At 40.5% G+C, this 12,627-nt stretch overlaps 1 protein-coding gene across 1 annotated transcript in view; it reads left to right on the top strand.

Moving 5' to 3' along the window:
* CRHR2 (corticotropin releasing hormone receptor 2) overlaps positions 1-11,800 on the top strand; it is a 66,294-nt gene extending 54,494 nt beyond the window's left edge. The window contains exon 11 of the mRNA XM_010018201.1: positions 11,357-11,800. Within this exon, the coding sequence (XP_010016503.1) occupies positions 11,357-11,497 (141 nt within the window). The 3' untranslated portion in view covers positions 11,498-11,800. The remainder of the gene's footprint in view (positions 1-11,356) is intronic.
* The last annotated feature ends 827 nt before the right edge of the window (positions 11,801-12,627 follow it).

Raw genomic sequence — 12,627 nt, 5'->3', positions numbered from 1 at the left:
TGGTATGTACTTGATTCGTGCTACTGCTTAATTTCATTGTGGGCTATGAGAAAGAATGGGCATGTCTTCTCATGTGGCTGCTGCGCAACATTTTCTATACTTCAGCCAATGAAGAGCCAGGACCAGTATTTTTTTTACTTCTTCATTTCCCCTCTTCCTCATTAATTCTGAGGTGATGTTAACAAGAAGCTTTCTCAGGTTAGGCATATGCTACTTTTACATACTGGCAGCAGAGTGTTCTAAGTTCTCTTTCCAACTTGCCTTCAATAAATTCTGGCCACTCTGTTTGCCTCTTAACAAAAAGCAAGGTGAAATCTTCCCCCAGAAGTACAGGCACCTTAACTGAGTGACTACCTTGCCGTATAGCTGAGTTGCTCATTACCATGCTTTGTTTTTGTGAGCTGCTGTACTGCATAGTCTGATGAGGTTAAAAACACTAAAAGTCTGGCATGTCCATTCAGTACTACTTCTTGTATTCATCAGGTTTACACTGTTAGTGCAGAAGGAGAATCTTCCATGTAGACAGCAGGCTTTTTTAAGAGATTCCCCCCCCCCCCAGGGCACACCCCCCCCCCCCCCCCCCCAGTGTCATAGTGAACACCAAGGGCTGGAACCCAAGCCGCAGGATTTCTTATTCAGTCAGGACTTTGGATCAGCCTAGTTCTCTTCCATTTTGTGCACTTGGGCTAGGACCACTTGGCTGTTCATACCAAGCTTTCACGCTTTTGGCTGTTCTGGGATTCTTTCAGCTGTCTTGTACTGGGAGAAATGTCCCCTTCACCACAGCACTCCAAGGTTCTCTGTCCAAAGCCATGAGCCAACCTGCTGTTTCCTGTAACTTAAATGAGTTCAGACATAATCGAGTTTGTTGAAATGCAGGATGATTCACGTCATGTACTTCTATGCGTTGATAACAGTTTACTAGCAGACCTGGAATGATGTCCTTAATTGATTTTCCCAGATATCACACTACTATTATGCTTGGAATGGCATTTCTGTGGGAGTCAGTTCAAGGTTAAGACACCCAGCTTGGGTGATGTAGGTGATCTTGATTAATTTCACTGAACATAGATACCTAGTGCTGCCTGAGAGGCTATAGATTATCTGAGGCATCCACATGGTTCTACCACTTATGATATAGGATCTATAGAAGATTCACACCTTCTGAATGGGAAGTGAGAAGTCAAGTGGGATCCAAGTATCTTCTAAAATGTCCATGTTACTAAGTCAAGCCAGTGGATGCAATGTTCTTCTCATCAGCTTAGCCTACAATAGACACCTCCGTTTGCTCACCTGAACAACTCCAGACTTCATTGAAAGTGTGGACTGTCTCTCCATTAACTATTATACATGCCTAGACACTCTGCTCACCTGTAGACACCTACAAATAGTTGAATTTGTGAGCTAAATCTTCCCTGTAGCCATATGTTTACATCTAATGTGCAACTTCCACTTGATTAGCTAAACCATGGCCACTCCCTAAATACTTCTTTGAGGTATTATATAAGTCTAAACTCCCCAAATACTGCAGTATTGACTATTTCAAAACGGTGAAATGACTTTGGATTCATCTTAATCTGCTGTGGGAATGTTTTTGAAGTATCATAAAGGTTTAAAGGGTGAAATTTCCTGCTCTGTTTTAGCTTCAGCTTTGCACAGCTCAGAAACAAGTAGAAGATTCAGTGAATTTTCAGTGCTTTCTGGGTTTGCAATTGTATTTTTCAAGAAAAAATATGCATCTTATATTATACTATTATTAAAGCTCTCCCTTGTGCTAGTGCCTATCCTCCCTAGATCTTCACATACTCACAGAGCATTCTAAGAAGAGCTTATGTTTCCCGGTTAGCATCCTGAACGCCACATCACATTGCAAAAGCTGTCAATAATGCTGTGTTTTGCCTTTTTGTAAAATAAGAGGTCTGTACAGGCTACACTGCAAACTGAGGCATATATGAAGACCTTGCTTGTTAGCATAGCAAAAGTGTGTTTTCTTACTGTAAGCTTCCATGTCTAAGCAGTAAAGTCATTTACTGCTCAGATTTGCAGCACATTGTTTTCCTCAATTACCTGCTATAAAAAGGCCTGTATTTCTTAGTGCGTGTGAACAGCATCACAAGAGAAGTAGGGAAGTACCAAAATATCATTTGTATTCTGACATCAGTTGCTTTTAGAGAGGCATCTCTACTAGAAGTGGTGATGAAGGTAAATTGGATGCAGCCTTTGCGTAGGCTTGCTAGGTTTTAATGTTCTCAGAATAAGGAGAAGCTACAATTAACCCCAGTCATTTCTGAGGAAAGAAAATTTTGCAATTAATTTATTGCCTGTATTGTTGAAGTGCATGTGTACATTGCAGTGGAACTTAGTAAATGTTATGAGAGTATTTCTCAATCTGTTTGATATGAGAATTACTTGGTTTGGGTACAAGAGTAGCATTAATAGCAGTACCAGAATCTGAGCAAATGGCAGAAAGATAACATAAGGCTGCATGGTGATAGAGTCAAAGAAAACAGGGCCTAACAGGTGACAAACCTGTATAAACTGAAAATAAAGAGAATTCTACTAGCTTTTGATAGCTATATATTATACCAGTCAGTCCAGATGCTACAATGTCTGAGCATCTCAGTCTGTGTAACTTCAAAACTTCTATAAAAATAAAATTAGGTTTAAAGATCAAAATCAACTTCTTAAAAAACACACTCAGAATGTGAAAGTCTGTTCTTAAGAAGAGTATGCCTACATAAGGGAGCAGGGAATTGGACTCAGTAATCTGTATGGGTCCCTTCCAACTCAAGATATTCTATGATTCTGTGATTCTATTCTATGATCACAGATGAAAGTTTCTTTTTGTCAGTGTTCTATCTGTGAAGTTTGGCAAATGAAACAGAAAAGAGTTGGGTTTTTTTCCTCTGTAACATCTTGTAGTCTTTCTTGATTTAAACAAATGTGTCCTTATGACTTTGAGTGTTTCTCTTCCTGTGAGCTCTTTTGCCCCATATCAGAGGAGTTACACAGCTGTGCTGCTTGGATAGATCTGATGATCTAGTGGAGAAGGCAGCACCTTGAGTGCTCTGAGGATAGCACCTAGGTAATAAAGATATCACCATAAAAGGTATTGTCCCTGATTTCACAGTGATTTGGCCTGACAGGTCGGCAGTGGCATCACTGAAGGGAAAATGTAGAGTTATTACACTGCAGTCCATGCAAAGGATTTAAAATGGGATGAGTTTTATTTCCTTACATTTTATGTGGGAATACAAACATGTCACTTCCCCTCATTTCCACAACACACAATATTTCGTACTGATCTTGGAGTAGCTTTGCCAGTTGCAGGGAGAATTAAGCTAATGGGCCAGGTCCTGAGAGAATGTATGTAATTTGGGCCTCTCTACTGGAGATAATGATTCTTCAGATTTTGAATAGCCCACACATTATACAGAAATTATTCCAGTGAATCTAGGGAGAAGAAGCAGTTTATATACAAAGTTGACAGTTTTTAATGTTTTATTGCAAATGTTTTAGTGCAAATTTCATTTAATCTGAGTGACAAAGAGCATCTCTGGACTTCCAAGAAAATTGATGATGAGCGGTTTCTGAGAATTTAAGATGTTATGAAAAATGGTATAATAAAAAATATGTGTTTACGTTAAATGCCACTTGAAAAGAATGAATGTAGGTTGTGAACGTCTTTTTCAATGACTGCAAAAACACAGATGCTCCTCAGAATGTTTTCTATCAACTCAGAGATCACAAGACTGAATTTAATTTCACATAATGCTGTGTCTGAAATTGTCCTGCAAAGCATGAATTCCTAGCTCAAGAAGACCTCAGATTCTGGTATTGTCTGGTCAATATCAATAATTGGCTATGAATGTACATTTAAAATGGAAAGCAATTAGCTGACTTAGAAAGAAATCATAACTAGAATGCAATAGAACAGGTTACTTTGTTAGATGGCACTGTAAATTATTCTCACAACACGGTACAAGGCAAGGATAAATATGCTTATTTTTTTGTGTGTTGACCCTTTACCTAGGCACCATCTGTCTCTCAAAATCTATTAAGCTCAAAGTGGCTTACTTTGATCTGATCATCTTGGGAAGCTATTCGTTATAATTGCCAGCTATGAATCACCACCTACATGGTTAGTCATCCACCACCAATCTAAGCAGACTTCACATTAATCATTCTGAACCCAAAGGATATGAATTAAGAATCCTTCAAATCACTGAATAAATATGAGTATGGGGGTGGACTAGAGGCCTAAAGTCTAATTCCATCTCCCACAGTGATTGTTTTCTGAGCAAAGGTGCCCAACAATGCAAGTATGAGTACTAATGAGGATAGCTGGACAATATAGAGTCAACTGAAGGAGTCAAACCTTCACTCTGCGACCACCAGGAAGCAGTTAATTCCAGGACTGAGTCTCCTCTCAGTACTCATCTCCTACACCCTGTGTTCTGTAGAAAGTTACTTTCATTGATGCGGCTACAGTAGGTGTCTTCAGACCAGAGTCCAGCCAGAGAGGGAAAAATGAAAAGTCCAGGCATGGCGAAAGGCAGCGACTGGTCTGAGAGTCCTTCCCTACTCCATCTTCCTTTTACTAAACCACTGCTCTTGTGAGTGTGACTGCAGAGCACTCCACAACAAAATCACAGAGGCTTGAGGTGGGCTGACTGCATTCACAGCCCCTCTTCTCTAGTGGTTAGTTCCGGTTGTTTGTGGCCCAGAAGAAAGGAACAGCATTTGCTTCCACTGCAAACGTGTGACAAATTTTTGTAACCAGTCAGAACTGTTCTAGCTTCTCAAGCAGTTATGTATGATAACAGAATTGCACTGTTGTGATTTTAGAAATCAAACTTCAACATCCCAGTCTGGCAGGTGGTGCAAACCTGTTATCAGGTTGTATGGAATTACTGCCAAAGATGTCAACAAACAAATTGATTACAGACAAGCTAAGCAGACTAATTGCAGATGAGCAGAAAAAGAAAATTATGGTACCTAAAATAGTGGTGTAATGTAGGCTATATGAGGAAAAAAAATAAATAAATTCCACCCGAGCTTCATTTTTGTTTCCCTTGAGCCTTGCAGATTGTTTTGACTACCTCCCTTCTCTACCATAGGAGGATTACACAGTGATACTGGTATCTTTATAGAGATGCTTGGTTCAATTTTTTCTCCAATGGTAATATGACCATCTTTGACCTAAGAGGTTAGCTCTACTGGGAGCCTTGTAAATCCATACCAGTAGGGTGAGAGGTGGTGTAGGATATACGTATAGTTGCTCAGCAATGTACTTTATTTACATAAAATAAAGACTCACCCCTGTCTCTCTGAGAGTATGAGCATTTTCATCTGCATATCCCCAGCTCTGTCAGTCCGGGGATCTCTGTGTTTAGGCTGTTTTGTTTCTGTGCTTCCATTAGAACTGCAATTAATCCTTCCAAGGATCTTGACTTCTTCAGAGCATTTACTGTCCCTCCTCCCTTAAGGGACACCCTAACCCTTTGGAAAGCTTTCCAGGTATCATGTAACATCACCTTATGTTAGCTTAAGTTCTTTTATGTAACGGATGGGATTTATCTCCCTAGGATTAGATATCTAATACATGTACATACACAGTTCAGCTCATCACCTTCAACTTCATTTATAGGCAATGATGCACTCAAATACAGGTAGATTTCAAATGGCCTATTTTAGTTGTCTCTCTTTGATGAACTGCTGCCAATACTTTACGGCCTTTCCTATGTATCTGATACAGAGAGATCAGGGCTTCGGAAACTTCATGGAAGTGGATTATGCTGCAGAGTCAGACTTGAAATTTGAAGTCCACATGGCCAGTTCCCTTTTGTTGGTCTGGATATTGCTTGAAAGTCCCTCTTACTCATCTGTAGCTTACAATAAGACAGAATAAATCTTCATCAACTTTTCCACAATTTGCACTGCTGTTCAGAAGCAAAGATGCTTGAAGTTACTTTCCACTTACCTCCAAACTGCAGCACGAGGTTCTGAAACACAGCACAAAGGTGCTTAAGTGTAGGTGGAACCTGATGAATTTATCACTGAAACCTGTTTTCATACCACAGAAATCAGTCCATTAAAAGGCCATATAAACCTTTTTAATTTATTTCATTTACCATTGGATCAGGTTTTCTGGGAGTAAAAAGTTTCATATGAGGAAAGCAAAAAACTTAATTTAGGTTATGTAGTCATAGTCTACTGAACACTGTGATTATTCTATAGTCAGAGAGTACCTGTTGTCCTGCCCCTCACTTGTTAACATTTTCATGTGAGGGATATTCTCTGGGGACAGAGTATGACAGGGTCCCAGTAGTCTACTTCCAGCTTCCACTACCATGACAGCTCATTTAATCCTACTCCTTTTATCAGACTCTTCATTTCTACCTACATTACTACTATTATATTTCAGCATTAAGTCAAAAATCCCCAAGTGAATGGGCCCCTTTGTTCTAAGCACGGTGTAAATGGATCAAGCTTTCTTCCTCTCTGCTAATAAGACATGGCATTTCTTTCAAAACTTGCTTTTTAATGTTGCTAAAGGCTCATTCTTCAGCTAATTTCTAATTGATGGCTGCAAGAAATTAGCTAGCAGCCAATGTCTAGCATAAGTAATAGCCAATACAAAGTTGATGTCTATTTTATCAAAAGCAAACCTCCTCTGCCTGCAGGTAAATTTGATTTGACCACATGTTCAGAAACTGATTATTCACAGTATGCAAAGTGCAAAGAGCTGAGAGAATAACTTTGGGAGAAAAAGACAGGGCAAGGGTCAACACAGAGAACTGAGTGCTCTGCTCAGCAGCACGTTGCCATATCGGCAACCAAGTTACATAGAGAAGAAGGTGATCATTTGTATTCCTGAGGCTCTTTGTTAAGCTTTAACCAGTGATGATAGCCTGCAGCATCTTCGGGCTATTACAGGCAAGTGTTAATTTCAGGTGATAGATGCACTAATGCTGACTCTAGGATATAGTACTGACTCTACAAATGCTTAATGTATAGACCTAGTTGCTCTCGTGGATCTTAACAACGAGGTTTGAAGTTGCTATTTTGCTTTATCTTTTTATATTACTCTTCCGCTGTGTAGTAGCTTTTTCGGGGTCTCTTTTAACACGTTCTTACAGCACGTTCTTACAGCCAGTTTTCTTTTTTTTCTGACCTGAAGTTAAGCTAACATTTTGTTTCTGAGTTCAGTTGTAAGAGAGAAATTTGGGCTTAACCTTTTCTGGTTGCGCTCTGGTCACATCCTAATTGCAGTGAATTATTTTGTCATTAAGAAATGCTTTGCACTCATCCTTGTCTTAAGTGCAGTCTACTTCCATGTGCCCAGTCCATTAGGAATGGCTCCAGCTGTACAAGCATTTTTGTTACTACTTTTTATCCTTTCTCAAAGCTTGTAAGCAAACCATATCATGAAAGCCATTTGGACAACTGCTTGTTTAGACTCAGCATCTTTATCTCCAGGTGACTCTTTTTGACTTGACTGGTTTGAAGCACAAATGATAAATCTAATCTGGCTTCACTGTCTGAGTAAGTATCTCTTCACACCAGTTGCTCAGAATAACAAAAAGCCCACCAGGTGACTCCCCCTTTTCATGACCCAGTGGAATGCTGCTGTAGGAGTACCTGGAGTACAGGAACACAGAGGACTGCCAGTCTGCTATTAATGTCTTTAGCAAGACTGTGCTGTATCCGAAGATTTACTCTCTGCTTTTGCACCAAAGGTGAAGAAATTCACCTCTTTCTTTGAAAGACTTGAGTGAATCACAGGCTCCCTCTACAAGGGTGAATTTCACTCCAGCAGAAAGGGGGAAAATCTTTTCTAACAATATCTCAGCCTTTACCGACATCTGGGGAGAAATGAGCATTCAAGAGGCAACATCCCCCTCCAGGTCAAGTCCCCTGTTCTTCATGGGACAATTTCCCATGGCAGTGGTTACCCTCTTGACACTTCTCATGGTACTTATACCATACTTAGACCTTAAGTGCCCAACATTTAGCTAAGCTGTTTTTGTACTCAGAGGAACAAGATTGAGCAAGGACTTACTTATTCCACATATCTAAGTCACCTCCTTAGAGTAATCATATCTCTTTCTCCATTGTCTATATTGAAAACATAAATAATTGGCCAAAACTAAATATCAAGCTTTCCAAAGAGATGCATCCCCCCCTTGTAGGTACATATATTTGCCTTTGTGTGTATGTAATATCCTCCCTTAAATCCAAGAAAATCTTTCCTGTGAGGGTGGTGAGGCAGTGGCACAGGTTGCCCAGAGAAGCTGTGGCTGCCCCATCCCTGGTGGTGTTCAAGGCCAGGTTGGATGGGGCTTTGAGTGACCTGGTCTAGTGTGAGGCATCCCTGCCCATGGCAGGGGGGTCAGGACTAGATGATCTTTAAGGTCCCTTCCAACTGTAACCATTCTATGATTCTGTGATTCTATGATAAAGTATCCCTTTGCCACTCCAGGTAGAACCATAATGGGTTTGAAAATAGTGGGCAACCAGGAAAGTGCATCACCATGACACATCTTTACACTGTTTTTCATGTTTCAACAAGAGGGTTCAGTGAGCCAGTGAGGTCAGGTGGATGAGACAGTGAAAGTCAGCATTCCAGGCTGGCTTCTACTGTAGTAGTATATGACTGTGTCAGCCCATCCTGACTGTAACTCATGTAACTATCTCATGTAACTATCTCATTTAACTCATGTTAGAAACCGACCAAACCCCATCTTGAAACTAGTAGAGACATGTTGTACCTACTACGTCATATGAGAAACTCTTCCAGGAATCTCCTGCACTGTTGTTTAACAATGTTATTCTCATCTCAGATTCATTCATGCTTCTTGAAAGTGCTGTCTTTTAATTTTAATTCTTCTTTCACTGGATATTCACTCTTCCCCTTCTCCATGCAGGCAGTCCTAATTCCTCATAATCTTTATTTTTCTAAGGTCTGTCCCACCCCTATGAAGTGTAAAAATCACTACTTTATATCAAAACAAGTAATTGATTCAAAATCAAAATAAAGAAAACTAGTGTGGCACTCTTCTCACCTTACTATAAACCTCTGCATCTACTTGTCTTGAATATCAGATCAAGCAGCACAGATCACATGTAGTTGAGAAAATATTTGAAGAAATAGATCCTCAGGTCCAATTTGCCCAGTCTGTGCCTTCTAGAAGCACTCTGATAGAAAAGCCACATTTCCACATTTAGGATTCCCCTGAGAAGGCACCAAAGAGGGCAGTTGCAAAATTGTTTTTAAAAAACAATTTCAGTATTGTATGGAGTGTGTTTCATGGACAAAGCTGGTAAACAGAGGGCATCGTTTGGTGCCAGTTCACAGTACTTCAGAGGTTTTAAGTAGTAGTGCTACAGACTATGGGTCTAAGTCCCTGAAGGCCCACCAAAAATGAGATGATTGAAACCATCTGAGAGGAGCGCAGATCCCCCCTTCCCATGTCGTCCTTGTGAACTGTTGAGTGTTTTAACCATCAGTCCATCATTCCCGTTCATCTAGGACACCTAATACTGACAGTGTGTGTGGTTTGGTGGGAAATACCTCTGCTACTAGAGCTCACCAACTCATTTGAGCACCCATTAGGCAGCATGTTGGAGCTGTTCTGAAGTGGCATTGGGTGTTCCTTGTGTTTTGAGTAGACCTCACAATGCACCTGAAGACAAGAACCAAGTTTTACAAGAAATTGAGAAAAGCAGCAGCTGTGAAGCTTTGGACGATTTGTTTCAACACCATCTTCCCTGCAGTCCTGGTGGTAATTACAGATACACCCAGGATGGCTTTGCTCTACCTCACTCAGGTGCCAATAGCTGAGAAGCTGTGTCAGCGTGTGTTTCACACAGCCTGTGCAAGCTCATCCCAGGCCTTGTACAGTTGCTATGGTAGCTGAACCACATTGAGATCTACTCTACAACATCACTGCTATTAATACCCAAGCATTAGCCTGCTGGTGGTAAAATGGGGATAAGAGCACTCCTTTACTTTTCAAGGTTGCAGTGAAGATAAATACATTAAAGACTGAAAAACATTCAGGATAAGATACCAATATTGTCTAAAATTAGCTAAATTTATAATCCAGACATCTAAAACAGAGCTAGTTGTCTAGACTCGCTTTAAAACTAATGAAAGGAAATAGCTATTTTTCATATGACCACAGTATCTGGCCTACTTGGGACATCTACTTTAGGAAGAGATAAATGCCATTTGACCATACTGACTGGTTCTTTCTTGGTCAGGAAGAGAGCTGTGGGTCAGTAGCTGAAGTGTAATGTCTATTTTATATTATTTATAACCCCACCTTCTAAACAAATGTGGTTTTAGCAAAGGAGACCCTGGCTAGCTATACAGGTCATATGTAACAATACTCCTTTTTTAAAAGTTCACTGGATTTCAGGTTGGCAACAGAATGTCAACATCCTTTCCAAGTGTGATGAGTACAATTACTCATTGACTGTCCAGGAAGCTGGACCCAGATTCATCTCACCTGATTTTGTAAGCTTACCTAGCTGCCTGGGTTAGGGGTCTCAATTGCTCTTGCCTCTGCAGTAAGCAGAGGTCAAAAAAAAATATCTAGAGATTGTTCTGAATGTTTCATTCCAGATTCTGACTTTGAGTCTTCTCTGCCAGTGATTTGGCAGGAATTGGTTACAGTCTATGTTAGGAGTATCTCAAGCTTTTCCTCCCATTGTGTTTGAGACTAGGATTCCTATCCCCTATCTTTCTCTTGCTTATATACATACATATTTGAGCCAGAGTTCCTGGGTGCTCTCTATGGTCCATGCAAAAAAATAATGCACTTCAAGATGTATCTGGCCTATTTGTAACCATCTGCTTGAGGGTGACCTGTTGACTGTAAAGTAGCTCTCCACTGCCTGTAGAAAGTGCTCACAGGGATTAGGTCAGGTCTGTCTGTGTTGTAGACTCAAATGTTTAGTTAAATCATCTGTGATTACTCATATACAAGGGATGCAGAGGCAACTATACCCCCTCTGACAGGTCACTCTAAGACCTCCATCAGGTATATCCATCTTGGGGGCTTGATCCAGTTGCATAAGCTTAGACATTTGTTGCCATTTGAAATGCCCTGGGGTATTTAAGAGATCAGATATGAGACATATGAGACATGGGAAACCCATGCTGTTCCCAGAGTGCAGTACCCAAGAGAATATCAAGTGAATGCCCTTGTTTAGGCAGCTGAATCAAGCCCTGCATGTTTCAGTGTCTTTACACATATCATCGTTTGTCTCAATGCTGTCTAGTGCCCCTTTACAGAGAACACCTGAGTATTCTAAGTGGTCGTGTTCTTTATTTTTTTTTCACCAGGTCCGTTCTGCTGCCAGGAAACGATGGCACCGCTGGCAAGACCATCACTCCCTCCGAGTGCGTGTGGCACGTGCCATGTCTATCCCCACCTCTCCAACACGAATCAGCTTCCATAGCATCAAACAGACCGCAGCCGTGTGATACGCCCTCACATACACGCGCACCTGGTGGCCTTCAGGGTTCTTCTTTCTTCACTCTCCCCAAGCCCGTTTCTGCAAACTTTCTTCCTTTGTTCTTCACTGATCTCTTTTGCAATGAGGTGCCCATCATATTTTTGTGGACTCTCATCTCCTGTATTTGTGATGCTGCTTTAAGGCAACCAGGCAAAGGCCTCCTGAAGTAGGTGGTGGTGAAGCAGATTCAAAGAAGAAAGAGATTCAACACTGACTGCACCTTGTGGAAGTTCACAGTACAAAGTCTAAAACAGCACACTGGCTGGAACAATACATTTTTTCACCTTTTTGTTTGTTTGTTTTTCCCTTCCGTAGTGTGGTGAACAAGGACTGTTTTTAAAATACTGCCCATCCCTCCCTGTACATTGATTCCCAATGATTTCACCAGTTTTGTGTATAGACAGCCCAACCCTTTCTTGTTTCTTTGTAAAAATTACTTCTCTGCAAAACTGTCATTTGAGAACACGTGGCAGCAAGAAAAAGAGCATCTGAAAGGTGGTGTGAAAAACCCGAATTTATCTACCTTCCTCATTTCTCCCTTTGATAGACTGGGAGCTGGCCAGGGCATCACTGGATTAACACAGGACACTTTGCCTTGCAAGAACCATGCTCTGTTCATACAGAGAATTTTGAAAGGACAGCAATATCTCTAGATAGCTCTATAAAATATCCTTATTCCTCTTAGCCACTGCTTTCAACACAATGTAAGTAGTCTTTGGACAGTCTTTGAGTTTTTTCAGCTAAGAGGATTGGGGTGGAGAAGGACAACAGAACATGTTTTCTGGGTTTAAAATATATAAAAGGGAAGCACTGTAAAAATAATGAGGAGAGGATGTTTGCATTATGAGGATAGTGCTACATGCTGCACCAAGATTATCTATTAAGCATTTTGAAGTAGAGCAGCTGTATCTACTAGGCTTTTTATGTGATGTTCGAAAATATTGTATATTTTCAGTAATAAACACTACTCTGGGTTGGTTTAAATAAAACAAGGCATCATTTTTTTTACTCTGGAAAGAAAGAGGAGACCTATCTTGAGAATGGTTTTGTATCTAAGATGAGGGAAAGAAATCCTGTTTCATAGTGAGCCAAGAAAAA

Source organism: Nestor notabilis, unplaced genomic scaffold (assembly GCF_000696875.1).
Source record: "Nestor notabilis isolate BGI_N333 unplaced genomic scaffold, ASM69687v1 scaffold8657, whole genome shotgun sequence".
Taxonomy (NCBI): domain Eukaryota; kingdom Metazoa; phylum Chordata; class Aves; order Psittaciformes; family Psittacidae; genus Nestor; species Nestor notabilis.
This window is presented reverse-complemented; position numbering and strand designations above follow the sequence as displayed.